Source organism: Myotis myotis, unplaced genomic scaffold (assembly GCF_014108235.1).
Source record: "Myotis myotis isolate mMyoMyo1 unplaced genomic scaffold, mMyoMyo1.p scaffold_m19_p_3, whole genome shotgun sequence".
NCBI lineage: Eukaryota > Metazoa > Chordata > Mammalia > Chiroptera > Vespertilionidae > Myotis > Myotis myotis.
In genome coordinates, this window is record NW_023416335.1 from 109,452,479 (window position 1) to 109,479,527 (window position 27,049).

The 27,049-nt window shown below is 42.1% G+C and overlaps 1 protein-coding gene across 7 annotated transcripts; it reads right to left on the reverse strand.

The window, feature by feature from the left end:
- Positions 1-1,318: 1,318 nt before the first annotated feature.
- On the reverse strand, positions 1,319-25,359 carry N4BP2L1 (NEDD4 binding protein 2 like 1). 7 transcript variants are annotated; one of them, XM_036301159.1, is made up of 6 exons: positions 25,059-25,359; positions 10,162-10,289; positions 9,784-9,872; positions 7,759-7,827; positions 6,741-6,791; positions 1,320-1,766 (listed from the first exon to the last, which is right to left on the reverse strand). In XM_036301159.1, the coding sequence occupies exons 1-6, from the start codon at positions 25,226-25,228 to the stop codon at positions 1,683-1,685; spliced, it is 591 nt and encodes a 196-aa protein (XP_036157052.1). In that variant the 5' UTR covers positions 25,229-25,359; the 3' UTR covers positions 1,320-1,682. The 7 variants fall into 7 exon arrangements, with proteins under 7 accessions (XP_036157056.1, XP_036157052.1, XP_036157051.1 ...); XM_036301158.1 differs by lacking the exon at positions 7,759-7,827 and adding an exon at positions 7,877-7,953 and having other exon boundaries at positions 1,321-1,766; positions 25,059-25,357; XM_036301163.1 differs by lacking the exon at positions 9,784-9,872 and having other exon boundaries at positions 1,319-1,766; positions 25,059-25,358.
- Positions 25,360-27,049: the final 1,690 nt, after the last annotated feature.

Sequence of the window (27,049 nt, forward strand, 5' to 3'; positions counted from 1 at the left end):
AACGATGCAGAAAACAAGCTTATGCATATGCTTAATGCAAAGGATCCCAAGTGTTCCACTCCAACCAAAGACTGTACTTCAGAGCCACACACTGTTCAGACAGTCCATGGTAGAGGAAATACATTTCTGGTAAGTTAATGTAAATTTAAGGAGTTTTGTAAATATATATGAAGATATTCAGGTATACATCTAGTAAACATGAAAAAATTGAATTCAACTTAATTAGAAAGTGTGATTAATTGTTATGTGACTTTTATAGGTATAGGTTATCTGGAAATTATATTTTATTTATTGAAGACAGAATGTAACACTCTTTGGGGACAAATTTTACAGTTTCTTTAATTTTAGTATTTCAGGTACATGTGGTAGAAAAGACTTTTTTGCCAGTACCTTTGTACCAGGAGGGCTATCCTATGTAATAAAAGCATAGTATGCAAATTGTCCCCTCAACTGGGAGTTCATCCAGGAGTTCGACCAGGGGGCGGGGCCAGCCGGGGGAAGGGAGGGCCCTGGCAGCGGCAGGCAGCCAGGGGGAGGGAGTACCCAGTTGGCAGCCTCTAGGGACCCTACCAGTGCACAAATTTTGTGCACTGGGACCTCTGGTTCTATATAATTAGGGTTGTTTTTAAAGTCAGTTTTATTTAACTCTTTAAATCACAATAAATGACTAATTCTTAAGTAGCTAACACTTGGTAAATGTATTTATATTAATTCATTACCTTCACAACAGTCCTCTGAGATACAAATTATTATGGTCACCATTTTACAGATGAGGGAACTATGGCATAGAGAGGTTAAGCACTTGCCTGAAGTCACAAAACCAGAAAAGTAGGTATTAGAACTCAGGCGGTGTTGTGTTCTTAAAATGGTTTTGAAATGCTTATTTCTGTTTAACCTGTTAATACTAAAAAAGATTAAAGCAGAAGTTATGTCCCCTACTGTCTTTTTTGTCTTTCATTATGATTAGCCTTCATTCATCTTTTCATGTCATTTTTATATCCTTTTGTGTGAAATTATTTCCTTCTGAGGGAATAAGAATGACTCATGATGATGAACAAAAATAGATACAGAGGCAGAGCAGCATCAAACAGACTGTCAAACTATAGCGGGAAGGCCAGGGAGGGTTGGGGGGCAGAAGGGGGTGGTAAGAGATCAACCGAAGGACTTGTATGCATGCATATAAGCATAACCAATGGACACAAGACACTGGGGGGTAGGGGAGGCCGGGGGAATATCAAGGGGGGGGGGGGGGAGACATATATAATACTCTTTGTAATACTTTAAGCAATTAAACAAAATTTAATATTTTTTAAAAAAAATTTAAAAAAATGACTCATGAAATCATCTGCCCTATTAGACATTACAAGAGTGAGAATGTGTGTTATTTGTGTGTTTAAATATTTTTAATAAAAAGCTAATTTGATTTTACTTTATATATGAGCACATAATTATATATGCCTCTTTTTCATTTGTTTTTTATTAGATGTCTTCTCCCAATAGTGAGATGAACTATCAAAGTTCTTTATCACTTTGTAAGCCAAAAGGGAAGTCTGTTTCCACACCTGTATCAGCCCAAATGACTTCAAAGTCTTATAAAGGGGAGAAAGAGGTTGATGACCAAAAAAACTGCAAAAGGAGACGAGCCTTGGACTTCTTGAGTAGACTGCCTTTACCTCCACCTGTTAGTCCCATTTGTACATTTGTTTCTCCAGCCGCACAGAAGGCATTTCAGCCACCACGAAGTTGTGGCACCAAATATGAAACACCTATAAAGAAAAAAGAATTGAGTTCTCCTCAGATAACTCCACTTAAAAAATTTAATGACATTTCTGTTTTGGAAAGCGATTCAATAGCTGACGAAGAACTTGCATTGATAAATACCCAGACCCTTTTGTCTTGTTCAGCAGGAAAAAAACAACTTGTATCAATGGGTGAGTCCACTGGGACTGCTCCCACCTGTTCAAGATACGATCTCGAACGGAAAAGGCACCATTTTACCCCTATGGTCACAGAACAGAATTCCCACGTCAGTACTGGAGAAACAGGAGACTCTATTCAAGACACAAGTACAATACAAGATACATCTAAGGGACTGCAAAGGCAACAGAACCGAAAACGACAAAAATTAGTTACTGACTCTTAACCTTTCCAGTTTGTAACACACATGTAGTTTCAAAGCACACACCCATAGCTGCAAAATGAGAAGAGATATGGTTCCAAATCTACCTCAGTACTCATATATCCCAGGAATGCCCTTTGCCTGCTTCTATGTTGGTATACTTTTATTTCAGTTATAGACCTTAAAATTGTTTATATATTTATTAACTAATCAAGGAAAAAACCTTTCTGATGGGATTTGCTCACAAGTATTTTACAGATGAACTATACATACCCTTCTTCTTTAGATTGTGTCCTTAATTAAATGAAACTAGGTTTCTCAGTAGAGTTATTTTGACTCACATAATTCCTTTTACTTTCGTTCCTACTTTAGTTTCTGTCTTGTAAGTGTGTTTTTAGAGGTAACCCACTATGAATCACTTTTCCTTAATGCACGTGTTAGTTGTACTACAGTTCTTTCCTGATCAAAAATCGGACTAAGATATGACTGGTGCTTGCTTTTGACCAAATTGTTTATTCTTACGTCAGTGTAACTACAAGAAAAATAGGACCCTCAGTATAATTAATTCCTTTATATGATCCCAATGTAATCTCTGAAATTAAATTACTTCAATTAAAAATTCAAATACATTAATTCAGAAGTAGATTTCATAGTGTTAATTTTGTCTTTCAAATCAACCCTGCTCTACCTGCCTTCACAGGAAGTGCTAATGCTCCCTTTACCCCTGTGTTCTCTCAGCACCCCCTCTGGGCAGAAAGTAACAGTTCAATTCAAGATGATATTCTCATTTTTTACTTTCTTATGTTTAATAGAAAAGAGAAAAAGCAGTTCTAACTACAAACTTATAGTATGGAAAAGCTCTCTAATAGGGTCTCTCAGTGTCTTAAAATGTATATCTAACATATATAAGTATGTATATATGTGTATATACATATATATACACATACACATGTATATACTAGTATATATATTTTTAAATTACAGTGTACATTCAGTATTATTCTTTATTAGTTCCAGGTGTACAGCATAGTGGGTAATGTTTTCATATCTATTTATAAACATATTTCAAAGCCAAGGATAAATTCTTTTATGAAGCAGTTTGTTTCTATAACTATGATCCATAATTTTCTCTCCTCTAAAAATTAACATGACAAGTAGTCCATTCCACTAGTCTTTTTAACTTGTGCTCTGCCCATCTTATTAATGTGATTTAAGTTTTGTTCGTAAAATAATTTGGTCTTCACATGCTAATCATTTTCCTGGTGATCCATTCTAGAACAGGGAATAAAACTTGAGTCTCAGGAACAGACAGAATTATAATAATTTAACCATTTTTTTAGCCTGGAAAAATTTAACTGCTATTACCTCCACCATTTTTCATTACCATGTAGACTACTTGTCAGAGAGAGATTTAATGCACATCCTCCCTTTCATAAATTGTAAATAATGTGGCTAAGCTATACAAGAAAAGTATGAAGCTTGAGAATATGTGGATATTATCCCCCCAAAAGTGACAATTTGATGATGACAAAGTCAACAGTATACCCTGCATAAGAGATAAATAGTAAAAGCAATTTGTGTTACCTATTCAACACTCAGTGAGAGCCTCTTGTGTATATAAAGTCCTACACCTGTTCAATGAATGATGCAAACATTAACACACGAAATAATACATGTCAGTGTTGAGGGTTTGAAAAAGTATATAAATCAGAGAGAGAAAAAAATAGATCACTTCTAGCTGGGATATGTAAAGTTGATGGCATTTAATTATTTTTATGTTTCCATACCAAGTATTTTAGGCATCATATGGGGGATTGGGGGGGGGCGGGGTAAAAGAGGCAGATAGACCAGGAAACTATTCTTCTGAACTCTGTAAAAGCTCCGGATCTATAACCTGGAGCCACTTCTCCATAGCGGTCACTTTAGATCTAGTAGCCTAAAAGTCCTAATAAGAGAGCCAGACAAATTGGGAGGGCTTGAATTCTGACCCTTTTGGATTCTTTGGAATCGAAGGTAATTCCAGTTTGGGTTCTCTGACACTCCTTCCTTTTACTAACCTAAATGACTCAAGCCCTCCTGATTGAGTGAATTCAGCAATAATCAGATCGACTAGACCAGCGGTTCTCAACCTGTGGGTCGCGACCCCTTTGGGGGTCGAACGACCCTTTCACAGGGGTTGCCGAAGACCATCGGAAAACACATATATAATTACATATTGTTTTTGTGATTAATCACTATGCTTTAATTATGTTCAATTTGTAACAATGAAAATACATCCTGCATATCAGATATTTACATTATGATTCATAACAGTAGCAAAATTAGTTACGAAGTAGCAACGAAAATAATTTTATGGTTGGGGGTCACCACAACATGAGGAACTGTTAAAGGGTCGTGGCATTAGGAAGGTTGAGAACCACTGGACTAGACACTCAGGATTACCTGGGCCCTGGACTGCAGTATTATGTGAATTATCATGATTATTAGAGGATTATTGTGGAACATGCTTGCTTGGACTCATTGAACTTATTAAAACTATAATAATACCTTAGATCTATTCAAATTCACTAAATTTTAGTTTCATCAGCCAAACTTGGGAGATACTAATTTTTAAAATGTTAATGAATAATTACAGATGTATTGATGGTAGTCATCAAGATGTTGAGATTTCAATTCAATAGAGTCAGATAATGGAATGTCAAAGTAAAATAGTCTTTCTAAAGTGCATAGATAAAATTATTTATGTAAGCAAGTAAATAAGGTTAATTTTTTCTTTTATATCCATTTATTAAAGAAGATTGGTAAATAAGTTTATGATATAGAAATATTGGTTTTTCTCTAACCCTCACCTGAGGATTTTTCCCCCCATTGATTTTTAGAGTGAAAAGGACGGTGGGTAGGGGAGGAGAGACGATGTGAGAGACATGTTGATGGGTAGGGGGGGAGAGACGATGTGAGAGACATGTTGATTGGTTGCCTCCTGCACATGCTCCAACTGGGGTTGGGGATTAAATCTGCAACTGGGGTACATGCTCTTGATCAGGAATTGAACTCAAGACTCTTCGGTCCTTGGGCTGACGCTCTAACTACTGAGCAAAACTGGCCAGAGTGAAAAATTGTATCTTAATATGGTAGAATTCTGTGGGATTTCGGTAATTAAATTTTTTATATTGTTGAACAAAAAAGGCTTAGATTCAATGACAAATCCATATAAAGCAATACCATATACTATAATTTTTAATAACCATAAAAGCACCATTATATAAGACATTTAAAATACTTCACAGAACATTAGCAAGAAGCCGTTAGCCAACAAGAAATAAAGCATACAACCTACATGTTCTTATCTACTTTGGGTCTCACACAAAATCCGATTCCTCTATTCAGATTTAATTTGGATTCACAAATTCATTATTGGTTTGAGGGACATTCCAGAGTTGTGGTAGAACTTCATTGTCTTGATGTCATATAAAACACCAGCATTGCTCATCTTATCCCTCTGTAACCTGTATCCTGGGATGCTTAATTCCTTGTACCCCCAAACATTGGGGCTGCCTACTAATTACACTTATAAGCAAAATTTTAAAAGTTGCTTAATGATTCATCTTAAAAATTGATGTTTTATAAAGGAGGTTTGTTTTATTTATACTATTAGCACAACAGCCAAAAGTTATTCAGGTTTAATCCTGTTCAATAGAGTGGTAGTTAAAACACAAAACTAAAATTGTGACTTCAAATAATGACACTGATTTTCCTCAGTAGCTGGTATAACTATTAAGAAGGATTTGACAGACATTTTTAACAATGACACGTCATTAGAATAAAGGAATAATTTCCCAAAGTGTCTACTTTGAAGGACAGTATTCCTTTAGGTGTATACTTTGTAGTATATTCATTTTAAAGGAAAATCAATATCATCATTACAGCCATATATTTCACATTTTTGGATACACAGATTTAAAAAGTAGCAATGGTACTAAAATTATTCCTGCCTCTCACTTCTCCCATCTTTCCAACTTTCCTGATGGAGATGAATTCCTGAAAAAATAGATTACTTCAGAGAAAGTGGTACTGAAGCTTATTATATATACTGTAAACACTTTATTTATGAACCTATGTGACTAATTGATTACATTCTTGGGTATGTTTCTCAGGTTTCATCTTCAAATTAATTGTTTTCCTAGAAAGAGTGACTCGGTCTAACCAAACCTGCAGAACTCCCAGCATCAGGCCATGCATAGAGCATCACTAACAAATGCCTGTTGAAGATGAATATGATGACTTCTGCTCAAAAACATTCAGGTTCGACTATTTACACTGGAATTAGAGCTCTGACTAAAACTGAACAAAGAATAAATACCAAAAATCGAAGTAAAAACTGATTTAGGAAAACTCTGCCTGTAAGATCAGCCTCTAATATCCATGGTGATAACCGCCTCTTCTGTTAAAGGGGCTCTCATGTGTAAAGCCCCCAGGAGCCCTCCGGTTTGGAAACTCTGCGTAGGTATTCCAGTATCCTGCCCCACTGGAAGGCGATGCACCGCTCCTGTCCTGGCTTCTGTTCACTCTGCTTGGTTTTTCTGCGCGAAGCACACTATGAAAGGTAACACCGTGCTCATACCGTTCTTTCATTCGGTGTATTTTTTCTCTTGGGACTCCATGAATGTTTTTTCTACATGGGAAAACATGCAAACATATAGTTAAGGCCATATATCAAAATGAATTGCTTGTATTTTACAAGTCCTGTATTATTACATAGGTATGCACTCTATCCTCAGGGTTTAACTGTGACAAAAGCATAACATCTTGTTATGCAGACCTCTTTCAGGTTCCATTCCTGTTCTTCATGCTGCCCTGCACACCCCTAAACCACCCTGAGGCCTGTAGAAAGCTAATGCATCAGAAATGCTTTGTTTCTGGAAATCTCCATTCTGTGCTTTAAGACACAATAGAACACCAGGAGATCTTTTCATGGTAGATTTGCCTGTTAAGCATGAATATATCAATTTATGTGGGTCAGTCCTGGACATTTCTAGATGCTTATTAAAACAATCTTAAATCCTAGTGGGCGTGAGAATCAACTGGAGATATAAGTCAAAATGTAATTCCCAGAGATTCCAACTATGGAAAGGGAGCCACGAGCTAGGATTTTTAACATCCAGCTCAGGTGGTTTTGGTTCACAAACACACTTTGGAAACACTGTATCTCCTTTTAACCATAAGATGAACTAGCCTTATTCCTAAAAAGTAAATTGTTTTCACTGGTTACTTAAATCATTGACATTATCAAGTAACACATAATATCAGAACCCATGCATTCAATCAACAAGTTAGTATTATTTGGACATTTATTGCTTATAAATTAGAAGCAGCATCTGGACCACAAATGAACCACAGACTTTTCAGCATCTAAAGATATTTATTTAGCCTAAATGCAAAAACACCACTGACATGTGCAATCCCATGCAGAAGAAAGTGCTTTTAAATGTTCATTAATGAAGAAGCATTTTAGCCGAATGTTAAATGTATTCTTTTGAAGAACTGAATCCAAGCCAAGATTTAGCATTATATTAGAAAACTGACCCAAAATTACAGTCTTCACATTAATAGTTCCCAAGTTATCAGTTTCTAAGAATTACCATTTCTGGCCTGAAAACTACCATGTCCATTTCCAGCCTGAAAAGATTCTTTTGTTCGGTCTGAAATACCTGAAAACAGCAGGACACATAATGAGGAGCTAGAAAAACACAGAAGTACCTGGCTAACTCTTGCACGTTGAATTTCCAGCGAGTCTCGGGTTCTCGGAATATAACTTCATAGTTATTTTCAAGTGCCTAATTTTTCAAAAGCACATAAAACATTGAACACACGGTATGTTTGCATGGGAATGTTCATACTGGCATTAAACATGCACTGCATATCTTTTATAAAATTTCTTTTGTTTTACCAGTAAGCCAGTGCCTTAGTTTATCTTAATAAATATAGTTGGTTCATGGCCATGCTTAGCCACTCTCAGGTTATATTACAGTTCCCAGTGATAAATTTTGGTCCATTTTATCTACAACATAGGAAAATTATGAAGGTTATTTGTTTTAGACATTTTTAAAAATAGCTGAACTAGCTTAAAACTTCCTGTCCATGAGCAATGACCGCAATGGCTTCTCAGAGTCCCTTATAGGATTATCATAGATTTATGTCTGTCAAATGCCTTGTCCTATTCCTCATGTCTTGGTTAGAAAATGGTAGTGCCATAGAAGCAGAGCTTATGAAATAAAAGTGATTTCCCCCCATCCTTTACATACTCTTTCTTCCAAAAGTAGCTCAGTGTGGCTCAGTACACTGTCCCCATTTCCTTGTTAGAAAACTTATAGTTTACCAAAATAAAAATAAAAAATAAAAAACTTACAGTTTACATATAAACACCCAAATATCCTTTGAATTCACAAATTCACTACTGTTTTTATCTCAAACTGAACTCTCAATAATAAAAGTTCAATGAAAAGAGCTAAGTAAAAAGATGTCCTCTTCATTCTTGAGATGAACACTTCTAATTAGGAAAGAAGTCAAGCATCATATATGGAAAATATCTAATTTCTGGGTCTTATTAATAGCTGTGGATGGCTGAAAAAGATTGTACATAACCAGAAAATAAAAAGTAACGTGACTTCCCTTAAGTGACTTTCCGTTCCCCCTAACTCGTGGTTTTGAGTTGTGCCTTAATTAACTTCACTCTTCATATCCCTGTTCATTTCTCTCCCAAGTGGACTCTTGATCCATGAACTGAAGTGACCACAAAGTTAATGTTCATTCCCTCCTGTTTTCACCAAAGTCCCACCCTCAGGGCCTACATGAAGTTGATGAGAATATAGTTAGAGAAAAGCACACCTGTATATAAGCTATTTTGCCCAAAATGTAAAAAGAGGCCTAAAAATAGACTGCTATGAGCCCAGTTTGGGAGCTATTCATGACAAAAACAGACATTCAGCTGTCTCCTTCCTGTCCTTCCTGTCCCCTGATTGTGTCTGGATCTTTTCTCCTTCCTACACCCAATAGGGAATGAAAATTCACTAGCATAAGAGATGGCATGTCTGAAAACAGTTCAGACTCTTCAAAATTAAAGAAAAATGTGCACACTGTATTCATCTTACTGTTTTTTCCTATTCTAACAATTAAGAGCTGAATGGTTATATTTGCATGCTAGTGTCTTAACAGGATTACAGTATTAATCTTAAATCTGTTTTTAAACTAAAAACTCTGTTGCCCTGAAACTCCCTTGCAGCAACACTATCTAGTACTGAACTCTCCGGCTAGTGAAAAACAGACTGTCCTCTAATAAAACCTGTAACTCTGTTAGTCCAGTTTCTCTGCAAGTTTCCACGGGTGCTCCATGTGGACCTTCCTTTAGGAAAACAAACGAGACAGAAAAGCTATAAAAAATTCTGATCCAGGACTATTTACAACTTGTACCCCAAGGTGATAATAGCATGTCAGCAAATTTGAGCCACTGAACAGCAGAGGAACACAAAAATAACTGCTTTACCTGCTCTGTGAGACTGTTAATACATATGAGATCGTAGAAGATCAGAAAATGAGAAAAGAACAAAAGTTTCAACTTTCTCACAAAATGTCCATAACTGAAAATTCAGAATGATACTTCTTCCTACCATGACTGCATAGGGCTTCATTTCCCAGGCGTGGAGGTTGGTATTATCAATAATAATGGGGGATATGCCATTCCTCATTGCTTTTCTTGCTGCAACACAATGTTATACAACAGTGAACAACATGCAACAGTCAGAGAGAAAGGGTGAGCATACCCATATCTTGTCATTTTATTACAGCATGTCCTCATCACACAAAGTTAATGCCGCCTATTTCAGGACCCATTAGCAATCATTTTCTCTTTCCTGGAATCTAGGAAGGTTTGCATTCTGTTTGGGTGGAGGGGAGAATGGCAATTAAATGTATCATTCTGCAGCAGCTACAATCTACTAGTAAGTGCACAATAGGATTTCTCAGGAGTTTGAAAAAGAATTGGTCACCTCTTTTCTGGTTCCATTCATGAGCCTCCTCTAGGAAGTCTGGATTGAACTCATAGGTACCATCTTCCCTGAAGAAAAAGTCATCCGTGCTGAAAATCAGGGCCCTGGGAAAGTCGTGTTGCAATTGTCTGGAAAGTGGGGAAGAAGAGATTGTTTTATGACCTTGCATTATTGTAATAGAAAATCATCTCCTTCTGGTTCTAACATTTAGCAATTTGTAATTATGAGACCACCAGGTTTTGAATTGTTGAAATTCAATTTAAAAACAAAGATGCTTATTATCTTTAGAAGGCCCTGCTCCTATCAAAGAAGCAGGAGTGGGCTCAGAGGCAACTGTGAGAGTTGCCTAACTCTTGACACTAAGAAGTGCTGTCACTGCCACTGACTTCTGCAGCAACCAGGACTGATAGAGAAAACTGGAAGCTGACAGTGTGATGACAGTCTTTCCTTATGGGCCCCCGTTCCTGCCGCTATTCCTCTGGGATGTGCCAGTGCCCTTTTCTTCTCCCTTAAACTCTCACCTGTCCTGGGTCCCATCTCCTGGAACTCTGTTCTCTCTAAGGACCCATCTCAGAAACTAATTCTTGCTCAAGTATGAAATGTAGATAAAAGTGATGGGTGTGTACTACCCCTACTAGGTAGCATTTTTACATTTTTTAAAATATATTGTTATTGATTTCAGAGAGGAAGGGAGAGGGGAAGAGATAGAAAGATCAATGATGAGAGAGAATCACTGATTAGCTGCCTCCTGCGCACCCCACACGGGATCAAGCCCGCAACCCAGGCTTGTGCCTGATTGAGAATCCAACTGTGACCTCCTGGTTCATAGGTTGTTGCTCAACCACTGAGCCATGCCAGCTGGGCCATATTTACATTTTAACAGTGACCCAAACCAAATGAAAACACAACAGAAGGAAAGAGATAGGCTTAACATTCCCCACATCTTCCTAAATCTCTGTCACTCTAAATATGAAAATATCAGAAAAAAATAAAAACTACCATGGAGTCCCCCCTTTAAAGCAAAAAAACAAAAAAAGCATATTATGCACAAAATAACAAGATGTTTTCACTTAAACATCTTTCTTAGGGGAGAAGATGGATATTATGCTAGGTAGTAAGTGGGTAAATCCCTGAGCTTCCTCATCTGTGAAAATCAAGGGTAATGGCACCTATCTTGCTCAGTGATGACAAGCTTACCTTATAATAGACAAACATGTAAATTAACTGTCCCTCCACTAAGCTCACCAGCCAATCAGGAGAGTATGCAAAATACCCAACAAAGATGGTGGTTAATTTGCATACATAGGCGCAAAGCGGCGGAGCGAAGACTGAAGGCTCCAGCCGGAGCGAAGGCCTGGGTCCCAGGTGCCGGAGGAAAACCAGTGCCGGCAGCCAGGGGAAGGGAAGGCCTATTGCACGAATCTCTTCGTGCAACAGGCCTCGAGTCTATATAATAAAAGCCTAAGCGACCTTTATGGCAGAACGACCAGAACAATTGGTCACTATAACACGCACTGACCACCAGGGGGCAGACACTCAACACAGGAGCTGCCCCCTAGTGGTCAGTGCGCTCCCACAGAGGGAGTGCCGCTCAGCCAGAAGACGGGCTCAGGCTGGCTAGCTCAGCAGCGGTGGCAGGAGCCTCTCCCGCCTCCGCAGCAGCGATGAGGAGAAGCAAGCGAAGTGGTAAGGAGCAGCGAGTAGGTGGGCAGGAAGGAGTGAGGGGTTCCCAGACTACGAGAGGGATGTTGACTGCCGGCTTAGGCCCGCTCCCCAGCAGACATTCCCTGAGGGGTCCCAGATTGCGAGAGGGCGCAGGGACCACCCCCTCCTGCATGAATTTCGTGCATAAGGCCTGTAGTGATCTAATAACATGGGAAAGCTCCTAGGGCAGTGGTCGGCAAACTGCGGCCCCTCGAGTGTGGCTCATCCACAAAATACCACGTGCGGGCGCGCACGTACTGTGCGATTGAAACTTTGTGGCCACACTCAAGGGGCCAAAGAGCCGCATGTGGCTCGCGAGCCGCAGTTTGCCGACCACTGACCTAGGGCAACCCCTGACAACAGTGAATGTGTTTCTTTCCTTTATCCCTACAACACTCACCAGCCTAATTCTAACTTCAAGACAAATTCAGCCTGACCGGTGTGGCTCAGTGGTTGAGTGTCGACCTATGAACTCTTTTTCTCGTTTGTTCATCTCCATCAAGAAAAATCATCTCTGGTCAGGAAAGAACAGCATGAATGTGAGGCACTGGCACCGTAGAGAGTGAGTACCTACATCACTGGGAAAGACTTGGGTTCAGGTGTTGCCTCTGCCCCTTCTGGTCATGTGACCTATCTCTCTAAGTTTCTGTTTTCTTAACTGAAAAATACAGATTAAACAGAGCTTCTAACCCAGCCAACATGGCTCAGTGGTTGAGCGGCGACCTATGAACCACAAGGTCACAGTTGGATTCCCAGTCAGGGCACATGCCCAGGTTGCAGGCTTGATCCCCAGTGTTGGGTGTACAGGAGGCAGCCAATCAATGATTCTCTCATCATTGATGTTTTGATCTCTCACTCCCTCTCCCTTCCTGAAATCAATAAAAAAATATATAGTTTTTTAAATCTATTAAGAAAAAAAAAAAAAAGAAACAGGAATCTGGCTGTCTCTCTTGATAGCCTTGTGGGAAAAGGTGGACCAGAAGATAATATATTTTATTTTATTTTTTTTAAAATATATTTTATTGATTTTTTACAGAGAGGAAGGGAGAGGGAGAGTTAGAAACATCGATGAGAGAGAAACATCGATCAGCTGCGTCCTGCACACCCCCTACTGGGGATGTGCCCACAACCAAGGTACATGCCCTTGACCGGAATCGAACCTGGGACCCTTCAGTCCGCAGGCCAATGCTCTGTCCACTGAGCCAAACCAGTCAGGGCAAGATCATATATTTTAATACCCAAAGAATATTAGATAATTATCCAACTCATTAAACATTTATTGAGCACTTGGCATGTGCCAAGTATTATGTAAAGTGTTAAGGTAAAAAAGTAAAATAAAGTAACTGCTTTTAAGGAGTTCACAGCCCAGCCAAGGAGCCAGACCCTGCCTACTGGCCTGACGCAGTGCAATGAGCTGGACACCTGAGTCCTACAAGCACTTAGGGTGGGGAGCCAGTTCTGACAGGAAAGCACCGTCAAGGAAACTGTTGCCTCAGGGAAGGAACTAAGAGGAGGAAGCTCCTGATAGAGGGAGTGTTATGAGCAAGAGACAGAAAAATGAGAACAAAGATACTGTGGTTAAAAGTGCAAATTTTTTTCTTAAATAATAACATTTTTTAAAAATGGAAATCGTATTTGAAACACTTTTCAATTCTGAGTACTACACAATCTACAGAGGGAGTTGGCAAGCTGGAGTGTGTCCAGAGAGGAGTGTCCAGGCCAATTTGAGGTCTGAAAACCATGGAAACTGTCAGATGAGCAAAGATCGCAAAGGAGTGTTAGGGAAAACAGATGATACAAGTAGAACATATGGTCATCCCCAGATCCTGGGAAGTCTGTGTGGAAAGGGGATGAACTTGTTCTGCAGGTCAGCGTTTGGGTCGGGCTTAGCTGGGCAGTTCCGCTGATCTTGCCTGGGACCGCTCCTGCAGCGCAGACCTCATGCAGTCCGGGGTGCTGGCTGCTAGCTGCCTGTTACCCACATGGTCTCTCATCTTCACCCAGGTTCGCCCAGGCCTCTTCACTCATTCCAAGAGGGCAAAAGTGGAAGCTGCCAGGCATCCACCACATGCTATCCTCCAAAGCAAGTCATTGCCGACCCACACTACAGGACAGGACACAGAGAGTAGAAAAGGCAGCAAAAGAGGCAGCAATTTCAAATCTACCACAGATATTGAAAGTGATATCAAAGAGAGGCACAAAGAGGATTTGATGAAAGAAATTCACACTTTTCCATATAATGTTTTTTATTTTACTTTAAAGATATTCAAACTAAAAACCCCAAATCATAAGTCCAAACTTGAACCTCTAATGCAAGCAACTGTTATAAAGACACCACAGAAACAGTCTAAGGACAGCAGTGAATGCATGTTCAGGTATGTGTATTTTATATTTGTGAACACTTTACAGTTTCTAAGTTATTTTCATCAATATATCTTGTCTATTAATGAGAGCTACGTTCAAAGGTTAAATAATAGTGTATAACTTATTTTCCTTATCTTGTGTGTGCTAATTAAGCAACTATGGATATGGGTTCTAAGATTTTTGTTTTTCTCTTTGGTCCCAGATTTAAGCCCTTATAAATCTGGTTTCATTTGTTTTCCTAAATCTGCCACTCACAGTTTGTTTTGGTTTTTTATCATTTTCAGATTTGAAAGCAGTCTTATTGACTCTTGTTTTCCTCTTTTTTTATGGCTTATGTAAGCTATTGTAAGTAAATATTCTGATGTTTCCTTTAAAAAAAACTTTAAGACACAATTCACATCTTATTTGAATTCTATTCTTTTCTAGAAAACAAAAACAAATCACAACAGAGAAACTACTCTCCTCCTAGATTGCAAAGCTTTGCTTAAAAGTAAAATTGCTCAAGACCATGTCTCACCATTTCCTAAGACATATCTGACTGTAGCCTACAGTCCTCCTAACAAGCAGCTCCTTTACAGCTCTAATGGAACTGGGGGTGCGGTGATCTTCCTGAATGATTACTCCTTCAAAAACATGTCCTATCTTCACCTGAATGTTCAATTAGCATTGATAGCCACCATAGCATCTTGAATATGCAAGACAATAGAAGCTCTCCTAATAAATAAAGACCTTATTAAATAGACAATCTTGAGATTCTCAGACTTGAGTGGAAGTAACACCATTCCATCCACTTCAGAAGTGGTAAGGACAGTGCCCCAGGTCCAGCTCTTTGTTGTGGTGGATCAGGAGCCTCATGCATGGGGGAAATTGAGAAAATGAAAATACAATAAAAGGAGGGAAAAGGAAAGAAAATTACTTCCACAGAACCTTCACCTCCCCAGTTCCCCGCTAAATTTACTTAAAATCGCTACTATGGAAGAAACTCAGGTACAACCATGATTTCACAACTTATCATTTCTTTCATGATTAGTGACATTGAGGATCTTTTCATATGTCTATTGGCCATCTGTGTGTACTCTTTGGAGAACTATCTATTTGGATCCTTTATCCATTTTTAATTGAATTATTTGGGGGGGTTTTTTGGTGTTAAGTTGTATAAGTTCTTCATAAATTTTGGATATTAACCCCTTATCAGATGTATCATTGGCAAATATGTTCACCCATTCAGCAGGCTGTCTTTTCATTTTGCTGATGGTTTTCTATACTGTGCAAAAACTTTTTGTTCTGATATAATCCCACTTGTTTATATTTTCTTTTGTTCCCCATGCCCAAGGAGATATATGAGAAAAAATATTGCTAAAAAATGTCCGAGATTTTACTGCCGTGTTTTCTTCTAGGAGTTTTATGGTATCAAATCTAACATTTAAGTCTTCAATCCAGTTTGAGTTTATTCTTTGTATGGTGGAAGTTGGTGATCTAGTTTCAATTTTTTGCCTATATCTGTCCAATTTTCCCAACACCATTTATTGAATAGACTATCTTTCCCTCCATTGTATGTTCTCAACTCCTTTGTCAAATATTAATTGATCATATATGCATGGGTTTATTTCTGGGCTCTCTATTCTGTCCATTGATCTACAGTAGGTTTTTATGCCAGTACCATGCTGTTCTGATTACTTTAGCTTTGTAGTGTAGTTTGCTATCAGGTAGCATGATTCCTCCAACTTTGTTTTTCTTTCTCAAGATTACTGTGGCTATTCAGGGTTTTCTGTGGTTCCATACAAATTTGTGGATTATTTATTCTAATTCTCCCATGTATTTTTTTAATATATTTTTATTGGTTTCAGAGAGGAAGGGAGAGGGGAGAGAAAGATAGAAACATCCTATATAATAAAAGCCTAGTATGCAAATTATCCCCTCAAAGGGGATTCAACTGGGCGTTCGACCAGGGGGCGGGGCCAGCAGCAGCTGTAGCAGCCGGGAGAAGTGAGGCCCCCCACCCCAGCCAGTGGCCACAGTGGCAGGTGGCCAGGGGAAGGGAGGCCCCCATGGCCAACAGCAGCGGCAGGCAGCTAGAAGAAGGGAGGCCCCCCCAGCCCGCAGCAGCGGAGGTGGCAGCAGATGGCCAGGGGAAGGAAGGCACCCCGGCTGGCAGCCGGCAGCTGCTAGGGACCCTACATGTGCACGAATTCTGTGCACTAGGCCTCTAGTCAATGATGAGGGAGAATCACTGATGAGCTGCCTCCTGCACTCTCCCTCCTCCCCCCAGGGATCAAGCCTGCAACCTGAGCATGTGGCCTTGACTGGAATAAAGCCTGAGAGCTTCAGTCCGCAGGCCAATGCTCTATCCACTGAGCTAAACCAGCCAGGGCTTCACATGTATTTTTTTTAAAATGCTTCTTCTTCTTTTATTTTTTAAAATATATTTTATTGATTTTTTACAGAGAGGAATGGAGAGAGATAGAGAGTTAGAAACATCGATGAGAGAGAAACATCGATCAGCTGCCTCCTGCACACCCCTCACTTGGGATGTGCCCGCAACCAAGGTACATGCCCTTGACCAGAATCGAACCTGGGACCCTTGAGTCCACAGACCGATGCTCTATCCACTGAGCCAAACCAGTTAGGGCTTCACATGTATTTTTGTTGTCGTTGTTAATCCTCACCTGAGGATATTTTTTTCCATTGATTTTTTTTTTTTTTTTTTTTTTTTTTAGAGAGAGTGGAAGGGAGGGGGAGAGACAGAAGGAGATAAACATCTATGTGAGAGAGACACATTGATTGGCTGCCCTGACCGGGGATCAAACCTGTAACCCAGGTACGTGCCCTTGACCAGAATCAAACCTGAGACCCTTCAGTCTGTAGGCCAATGCTCTAACCACTGAGAAAACCAGCCAAACCAGCCAGGGCTCACATGTACTTTTGAAGAACCATTTGAAAGTAAGTTGAGACATCATGACACTTTGTTCCTAAATTCTTTGTTAAGTGTCTCCTAAGAATAAGAACATTCTCCTACATGGAGGGATAGAGGCATGAAACAGGCTGATCCTACACCCACTTTGGCATTTTTTTAATTGAGGGGGATATTTCCACTGTGGAAGCTCCCTGTGAGAAGCAAGGGGCACTAGTCCCACACCAGACCCCTAGCCCAGGGCTGCAGAGCTGGGAAGAGAAGTCCCCATAACTATGGGCTGTAAAAAACAGCAGGGATTGTGGCTGAGTGATGGAGGTTGCTGGAGACCCAGCAGTTCCTCTTAAAAAGCCGGTGTATGGACTTACTCGGACTTGATCCCTCTGGGCTGCAGTGCTGAGATGGTGGCTTTGGGGGACCCAGGGATGTACAGGGATGAACTGGACTGTCTGGCATCAGGGCAGGAACTCTGGGGCAGCTTTCTCCCAGACAAGGGTGCTCATAGGGGTCATTATTACTGTGCTGGGACCTCCCCCATTCCAGGACCAACTGGCAGCCATTTTTGAGTTTCCATCAGCCAGGCCCACACTGTTTGCTCTACTCAGGTGATTCCCTGAGACCCCGCCCCATCCAGTTTTCAGCCCCACCTAAGCTGTCTGCAGTGATTTTTGCATATGAATGGCCTGTCCTGGCTCAAGCTTCAGACTTTTCAAACAAGCAGTAGCTGGCTTCAGGATGCCCCAAACCTATCAATAAAAGGTCCAAGACCCAGCACTAGCACCTGCCTGCCTTGCTTCACAGCTGGGCCTTGCATAGGCACTTCCAAGCCTAATACAAGTAGCAACCATCTGCAGATCCCTCTGTAGCTCCTGCAGGGCGGCCCTACACAGTGACTGACTTTGCACCTCCCAGGAAGCCACAGAGCCAGTGCACCTGGTGGACAGCTTCAGGCCATACCAAATTACAAGTCTACACATCCACAAGGAACAAACCCAAGAGGCAGACTCAGTGAGCATCAAAGTCCCACTGAAGCAAGTCCTGCTCCATAGGGGTGTCTCCTGCACAGCAGCTCTTCCACTGTAGTTGCTGTAGTCCAATTCCTTCCAGTGATGCCAATAGCAATCAAGTCTCAATTATAAGACGACTGTGCACACAGCCCACACAGGGGTACACCTAGAAGACCCACCCCAGGTAACTGAAGAGGCTGAGCCACTGGGCCCTACAGGACACCTACTACAGAAGGCCACTCTACAAATTCCAGGAGAATAGCTCTACCTAATACATGGAAACAAATATAGGGAAGCAGCCAAAATGCAGAGACAAAGAAACATGTCACAGATGAAAGAAATGGAAGCAAGCAAACTACTAGATACAGATTTCAAAACAATGATTATAAGGTTGCTCAAGGATCTTAATGAGAGCTTCAAGGGACTTAGTGAGACTTACAGGTATCTTAGAATTTCAAAGACATGAAAAAGGACCAATCAGAAATTAAGCATACACTAATTGAAATAAAGAAAAATTTACAGGAATTCAACAGTAGAGGATTAACAAAAAAGAAAGAAAAAGAACCTGAGGTGTTGAAGAATCAAGAGACCTAGGCTAGTTCATATGCTAATCAATAAAATCAATAATAAAATAATATTTAATAAATAATTAAGATAAAATAACAATATTTAAAATGAATCTGCTCATGGATTTAAAAAGTTTCCTAGTATATGTCCAACTGAGAATGAAGCTAGGAAAGCCTTTTTGTATAGCAAATGACATTTACTTTGTTGTTTAATAAATGCTTTGTCCATAACCTGCATCTATCCCGCCAAGTTATTGAACAAAACTATTTCAACTGTAAAGAGTTATTTTTATGGGCAGATCTCCTGGCGTAGGAACCCACAATGGCCCCCCTGGCGACTGAGCAGGAGGAAGAAGTAGGGGTTGCTGTGAAAGAGTTCACTGGGCAGAAAGTGCTCTGGGGGCCCGCACACGGGGTCATCAGCGCTACAGATACACAGCACAGAGAGGAAGGGAGAGGAATAGAGAGTTGGAAACATCGATCAGCTGCCTCCTGCACACCTTCCGCTGGTGATGTGCCCGCAACCAAGGTACATGCCCTTGACCGGAATCAGACCTGGGACCTTTCAGTCTGCAGGCTGACGCTCTATCCACTGAGCCAAACCAGTCAGGGCCTATATAATGTTTTTAAAAACGTCCATTTCGCCCAGAGAAACCAAGATGGAGGCATAGGTAAACACCGGAAATTGCTGCCTCGCACAACCACTTCAAAAATACAACTAAAAGACAAAACAGACATCACCCAGAACCACAGGAAGGCTGGCTGAGTGGAAATTCTACAACTAGAAAGAAAGATAAAAGCATACTGAGACTCAGAGGAGGTGCGGAAATAAAGTGCAGAGGTACGGAGGTACGCGGAAAGGGCTGGCAACTGAGGACACGGTTGTCTTTTTCAATTGGGAGAGAGTCTCAAACTCCCGACTGCTCTGAACACCAGTTCTGGGCGAGTCTCTGGGGACCCAGACTCATACAGGGAGAAACTGGACTGTCTGGCATCAGTTGGAACTCGAGGGCGGTTTTCTCTCAGAGGTGCTTGCAGTGATTACCGGGACACTGAGATGTGGGGCCTCTGAGGGCAGGACTGAGGAGCAGTCATAGCTGCTTGCTCCGCTCTATTGATCCCCTGAGACCCCGCCCCACCCAAGCTGTGCGCAGAGGCTTTTGCATATGAATGGCCTGGCCCTTGGCAATCTGAAAATTACCTAACAAACTGCAGCTGGGTCAGAGAGACCCAGAACATCCAAAAGAAGGCCCAAGGTCCCACAGCAGCTTGCATTGCTTCACAGCTGGGCCTCACCTGGGCACCTCCAAACCCCAAACAAAGAAGAGGAATCTCTCCATAGCTCCTCCTGGGTAGCCTCAAGCAGAGGCTAAGTTAGCAACTCCTTAGAGATCCAAGAGCCAGTGTACCCAGTGGTCAGAGTGGGACCATCCAGATTACAACTCCTTAGATCCAAAAGGGACACAATCAAGGGGCAGACTCAGTGAGCACCAAAGCCCCACTGAAGCAAGTCTTGCCCCAGAAGGGTGTCTCCAATACAGAAGTTCTCCCACTGTAGACACAGCTGATTCTCACAGCCAATTGGCCTGGAGGTCAATTCCTCTCAGTGATACCTACAATAATCAAGGCATAACTACAACAAGACTGTGCACAAAGCCCACAAAGGGGTGCACCAAGAGTGTCCACCTTAGGTAATTGGGGAGGCTGAGCCACTGGGTCCTATAGGACACCTAGCACACAAAGCCACTCTATCAACACAGGGGAACATAAAAAATGCGGAGACAAAGAAACAGGTCACAAATGACAGAAATGGAGGAAAGCAAACTACTGGATATAGAGTTCAAAACCACACTTCTAAGGTTTTTCAAGAATTTTCTAGAAACTGCCAATTAATTTAGTGAGACCCTCAAGAAATCTAGTGAGACCCTTGAGGTTATGAAAAAGGACCAACTAAAAATTAAGCATACACTGACTGAAATAAAGAATATTATACAGAGTTCCAACAGCAGACTAGAGGATCGCAAGAATCAAGTCAAAGATTTGAAATATGAAGAAGCAAAAAACACCCAACCGGAAAAAAAAAAAAAAGAAAAAAGAATCCAAAAATGTGAAGATAGTGTAAGGAGCCTCTGAGACAACTTCAAGCGTACCAACATCCGAATTATGGGGGTGCCAGAAGAAGAGAGAGAGAGCAAGATATTGAAAACCTATTTGAAGAAATTATGACAGAAAACTTCCCCTACCTAGTAAAAGAAATAGACTTACAAGTCCAGGAAGTGCAGAGAACCCCAAACAAAAGGAATCCAAAGAGGACCACACCAAGACACATCATAATTAAAATGCCAAGAGCAAAAGACAAAGAGAGAATCTTAAAAGCAGCAAGAGAAAAAAAGTCAGTTACGTACAAAGGAGTACCCATACGACTGTCAGCTGATTTCTCAACAGAAACTTTGCAGGCCAGAACGGAGTGGCAAGAAATATTCAAAGTGATGAATACCAAGAACCTACAACCAAGATTACTTTACCCAGCAAAGCTATCATTCAGAATTGAAGGTCAGATAAAGAGCTTCACAGATAAGAAAAAGCTAAAGGAGTTCATCACCACCAAACCAGTATTATATGAAATGCTGAAAGGTATCTTTTAAGAAGAGGAAGAAGAAGAAAAAGGTAAAGATACAAATTATGAACAACAAATACACATCTATCAACAAGTGAATCTAAAAATCAAGTGAATAAATAATCTGATGAACAGAATAAACTGGTGAATATAATAGAATCAGGGGCATAGAAAGGGAGTGGACTGACTATTCTCGGGGGATGGGAAGGGGTGTGGGGGGTGCGGGAAGAGACTGGACAAAAATCGTACACCTATGGATGAGGACAGTGTGGGGGGGGGGGGGGTAAGGGCAGAGGGTGGGGTGGGAACCGAGTGGAGGGGAGCTATGGGGGCAAAAAAGAGGAACAACTGTCATAATCTGAACAATAAAGATTTAATTTAAAAAAAGTTATTTTCATATTTAAAAAGTTAACAATTTGCTGCAGAAACATGAGAAAATAAGTCAAGGGGGAAAATTCATAATCCTTCTCTCTAAAGTCAACAACTATTGATCAACAGATGTCTTTCACACATTAGTCTATGGGGATATGTACGCCCCTTTCTTTGACCAAAATATAGGATTTGTGTGTGTATGTATTTATAATATATAAATGTCATATATACTAGTTTATACATATATATGAAAAATAGATATAGATAGCTTTGTTACAGGATTTTTTAACATACACATCTGTTTCCATTAATGACAGCATGACTTATAAGCCATAGTGTCATTAATTTTTTTTTAATGTCTACACTGGCTCACATTTTTTTCTATTATATAAAGAAACTCTGTAAGGTACATTCTTGTCTTCCTGTGCTTGTCCAATTTTTGCCTTCAGATGAATTCCTGGAAGTAGGACTTATAGGTCAATGATAATAACCTATTCTGAAATGTTTCTTTTTAAATATGTTTTTATTGATTTTATAGCGAGGGGAAGGAAAAGGGTAGATAGAAACATCATTGATTGGCTGCCTGTTGCACTCCCCCAACTGAGGATCAAGCCCGAAACCCGGGCAATGTACCCTGACCAGGAATCGAACCGGCAACCTCTCGGCTCATGGCTCAACGCTCAACCATTAGATGATAGAACAAACTTAGAGGGCATCCTAATTTGTTAGTACTCCAATGTAATGAAAAAAATTTTAAACCACATAAAACAACTTTTTTTTAATGTCGCCAAATAATTTAAATAGATGGTTTCCACGTTCCCTTCAAAACAAATAGGTGAAAAACATAGAAATCCAACATTGATTTGGAAGACAAGACATATCCTAATTTCAAAAACATTTTTATTATTTCTTTAATCAAATGAAAATTAAAAGTTAAGCAGAAAAAGATGGACCTGTATTTTTATTCTTCTGATTCAAGAAATACATGTTTATTATAGAAAATACATAAAATAAAGAAATCATGAAATTCCCAGAATCCAACTATACATAAGATAGCCTCAGTTTTACCATTCTCTATACGTGTATTTTTTAAAAAAAAACAATTTGGTATTCTCCTTCTCTCCTCCACTGCCCCCCCCCCACCCCCAAAAAAAGTAGGCAAGGCAACTCCCTGAGGGTGGCAGCCTGTGACATCCATCATCCCATTTCATCTCACTGCACGCCTCCCTTAGCTATTGAGCTGTCGCCTATTTCCTTGTTTACGTCCCAGATTTCTGTATAAATGCACAACCCAACCCAAGGCTGTGCCAAAGGAACCCCAGAACTGCCAACACCCAGAGGAACAGGAGAACTCGCAGAGCTGCTTCCATCTTCACTTTAAAGTTTAACAAGTTCTCACAGACATTTAATCTTCACAAGAGCCCTCTGAAGTAGGCAGAGCAGATATCCTCTCTTAACCTGACAGGAAACCGGGGTAAAGAGCAGTTGAGTAAAGGTCACAGCTAGTGACTGGCAAAGCTTAGATTTGAAGCCATAAATGGACTCCAAAGTCAGAGCTCTTCACCTAGCAATTATTAACAAACTAAGTCTGGCAACTAGAACGGAGTCAGAAGGCTCTTCAATAAATCATCTAACCGAATCCTCTCTTCGTATTCACATAAAAGGAAAATAAGTCCCAGAGAGGTTAGGTGATTGCCTAACGTCACCAGCTATTTCCTAAGGAACAGGATCAGGCACAGACTCCCAGACCAGTGCTCCCACCAGTTGTCCCTAGAGAAATGTCCTTCAATAAGATGGTGTCTCATCCAGTGTCTTCTGATAAGCCAGACTTCACCCAGGAATTTAAATCCCAAAAGTGTAGAATGTTAGAGCCAGAAGGGACCTTAAAGGCCACTGAGGCCAAGGCACTCACTTTACAGATGAGGAAGGTGAGGCCCAAAACTCACAGCTTCTGATGGTCAAATCTATGTACCTCCACACATCATATGACTTCCTTCCCTCTGAACAATTATAAACATAATATGGACAAAGACATTACTTCCTTCTTTAACAGTGTGTGATAGCCCACAGATCAGCAAAGCCAAAGTGAAACTAAACAGGATTTGAATCCAGAAGTTACTTCCTTATTAACAGAGGTCCATCCCCCTGCCCGCCCCCCCCCCCCTTAAAAATGTATCACAAAATAACCCCACTCTGCACCCTCCACCTCTCCATCCAGAGAGAAACCTACTGAAATAGGTTTTAGTTAAGGGTACTAACAGCCTTTTGGAAGTCAGCCATCGCATTAATCTGTGAAAATGTAGCAATATTGTTTTGCTAAAGGCTTCTACTCCACAAATGAGCTGGGAATCTTAACTACAACTGGCAACACATCACCAGGGCTGTCACAGTTCCCTGACCCTCCTCCCATCCAAACCATCTCCTGAATGTATGCTCCCTGGTTCTTCTTTGGCCTCATCTCTCTAAGGAAATGGGAAGCTCTCTGAGGACAAGGGACCACTTCTTCCACTGAAAACATACACTGCGCTCGGCAGAGCAAGACATGGCCCCTGCCTTCAAAAAAAACTTCCACAAGGATAAACAGAACCATGTGCAAAACCCAGCGCAGTCACAGAGGTGTAACAGGAAGCCCAGAAGGCGAGATGCTACTGGTGGGTGGGTGGCTGAGTCCTAAAGGGCTAGTCGTCATGGGGCAGTGGGAGGTGGCGGGCAGGACAGGCAGGGAGAGAACCCAGCAACGTTGCTGGAAGCTCAGGTGCAGCAGTGAGTGGTGGGGCTGAGGCTAGCCTGGTGGGCCTAGCGAGCTGGCAGCAGGCGACAAGCCCTCGTAGTCCGAGCTGACCTGGCACTCGGGCCTCCTACGCAATTCGCGGGTGAACTCATTAGGGCGCCCATCGCGTGGCGCTGTCACCAGGGTCTGCGGGCCGCGCCAGCACCCTCCCGCGCACCTGAGCGCCTCCGCAGCGGCCCCAGCCACGCAGCTGCCCAACCTGCTCGGTTCCCAGCGCGCCGCCCGCCCCCGCCCTGGGCCCTACCCCTGCCCGCGCCTCTCCGCCGGGGCAAGACGCCCCTGGACGCGGTGGCGGTGCCTGCGCGCGGTGGGCGGCCCCGCGGCTTGCTCTGCAGTCGCCCCCAGGTTTGCCTGACGAGGAACCCGGCGGGCCTCCTGCCCCAAGGCCAAGGCGGCGCAGGTCCTCCTCGGCCTCCGGCAGCGGCGGCCAGGGCCGTGCCACCTGGGGCTGGCGCGGGTCGCAGCGCCAAGACCGTGCCCGAGGAGCCCGGCGCGGCACCCACGGCGCGGCCGGGCTCCGCACAGCCGGGCTGGGCCGGGGCGCGGGCCGGGCAGGTGGCGTTACCTGGCCAGCGTGGTTTTCCCCGAGCCCGGGAGGCCTCGCAGGAGGTAGAGGTGTTTCCTAAAGCTGTGGCGGCGCGAGGGTGTCCCACGCGGGGGCGGCGGGGCTGGCGCCCGTGTCTGCGACTGCTGGAGGCTCAGCCTCCCAAAGGATTCGAGAAAACTCTCCTCCATGGGGCTGGGGCTGCAGCGAGGACCCCGGGTTCCCTGTCCTGAAGTCCCCGCCTTGGCCAAAGCTGTTGTTTTTGTGGCGCTCCGGCCATGTGATAGATGGAGGGGCGGCGCTGGCAGCCCAGCCCCTCCTCCCCGCCCGCCGAGCTGCGCTGCAGGGGAGGGGGCGTCCCCACCTGGAAGCTGACAGCCGGGAAAGGCGGGCTCGCCGGGCCTCCCAATGCCCTGCGCGGCAAGAGAGGGCTGCCCAGGACACTGGGGCACTGCTTGGCCACCTGGAAGCCAGGCCCTCACCCGCCCCACCCACGACGGCCTGGACTTTGAAAGTGAAATAATTTTAGTTGTTGAACGTGGACAGGGTTTTGAATAGTAAAAGCCACTGTCTTCCCCAATTGTGAGCAGCAACAGTGTCCCAAAGGCTAACACCACCCTCCCAGGCCTGTATTTTTTTTTTAATCCTTTATCACCTTGCCAAAAGTATTCTTAGAAAGCTTTATTGTCTCTACATAACTTTAAGTATCTTCTTATAAAGAGGACCTCTTAAAACTCAGATTGACCTGTGCACACTCGCATAACCTAGGCCCTGGGAGAAGGAAGGGCTGCTATCAGGCAGGTACATGTTTTGCTGTCCCCTGACAGACGTGGCCTCTCTGGGACCCATTTTAGAGCCTCCCCGGCAACTTCTCCCCCCGCCCACCCCCCCAAACAAGGAGCACTCTACTGAAACCATTTATACAGAAGCACCCAGAATTAAGTTCTAGTTCAAGGAACTGCTGAGCACCAGTGGTTTGGTCACCAATGTGGATAAAAAGGCCACATGCTAACTTGACTAACTCAGGAAAGTGTACATAGTGGCCTAGCAAACTCTAAGACCTAAAGTAACCACAGAGGATGGTCTGAAATGAAAACTTTAACTAAAAGTAGTATGGTGAGTAGTCACCTCCTAGGCGGTATCTTCCCTGACAAGGTCAATCTTTACCTTAACTGAGCCTATTATCTTTAGTAATTTGTAACTTCCCATTTTTTCCAGACCCCTCAGGGCACGACCAGATGCCCTAGGCCAGTGGTCGGCAAACTCAGTAGTCTACAGAGCCAAATATCAACAGTACGATGGAAATTTCTTTTGAGAACCAAATTCTTTAAACTTAAACTATATAGGTAGGTACATTGTTATTAACTTAATTAGGGTACTCCTAAGCTGGCCTTTGCTAAAAACGTCCTCAATCTGATTGAGGTACGTTCGCTGAGGTCGACCTCTTCCAACTCTCCCATCCACACTCGTCTTGTATACTTGTTTCGTCTGTCTCCTTTCCGAAAACCAACTTCTGTGCACGGGAAGTTTCAATCACACTGTACATTCGCGCCCGCACGTGGTATTTTGTGGAAGAGCCACACTCAAGGGGCCAAAGAGCCGCATGTGGCTCATGAGCAGCCATTTGCCGGTTTGCCGACCACTGCCCTAGGCTCCAGGACAGATACCACTACTTCCTTCATTGTTATTGTTATCATGTTAATTGTTAACTGTTAACTATCCTGCACTCACCTAAGTAAATGAAGTAGGTGTCTATCATTTTACTTTTTATCCAATCCCAGAGGTTACCCCACCCCGCCACCCCCACCCCCGATTTGCTTTCTCCCAAATCCCTAATCTATCACCAATGGATTTCACGTAACACACTTACGTCTCCTCCTTTGATTGTAATGTATAAAACAAGGTGGAAAACTGCCATTCTCCAGATCGAGCATTATCCCAATCCGTTGAGATTCTGCTTCCAGCAATTGTCGACAGTTTGGCTCAAATAAACTCACAGAAATTCTTTACAG

Bases quoted from the DNA above. Each gene is read 5' to 3' on its own strand.
- N4BP2L1 (XM_036301157.1), bottom strand. From the start codon at position 25,228: ATGGAGGAGAGTTTTCTCGAATCCTTTGGGAGGCTGAGCCTCCAGCAG. The intron at 9,873-10,161 runs GTGACCAATTCT...ATTGTGTTGCAG, and splicing joins TGAATGGAACCAGAAAAGAG to CAAGAAAAGCAATGAGGAAT. The intron at 7,954-9,783 runs GTAGGAAGAAGT...TTGAAAAATTAG, and splicing joins TGAAGCCCTATGCAGTCATG to GCACTTGAAAATAACTATGA.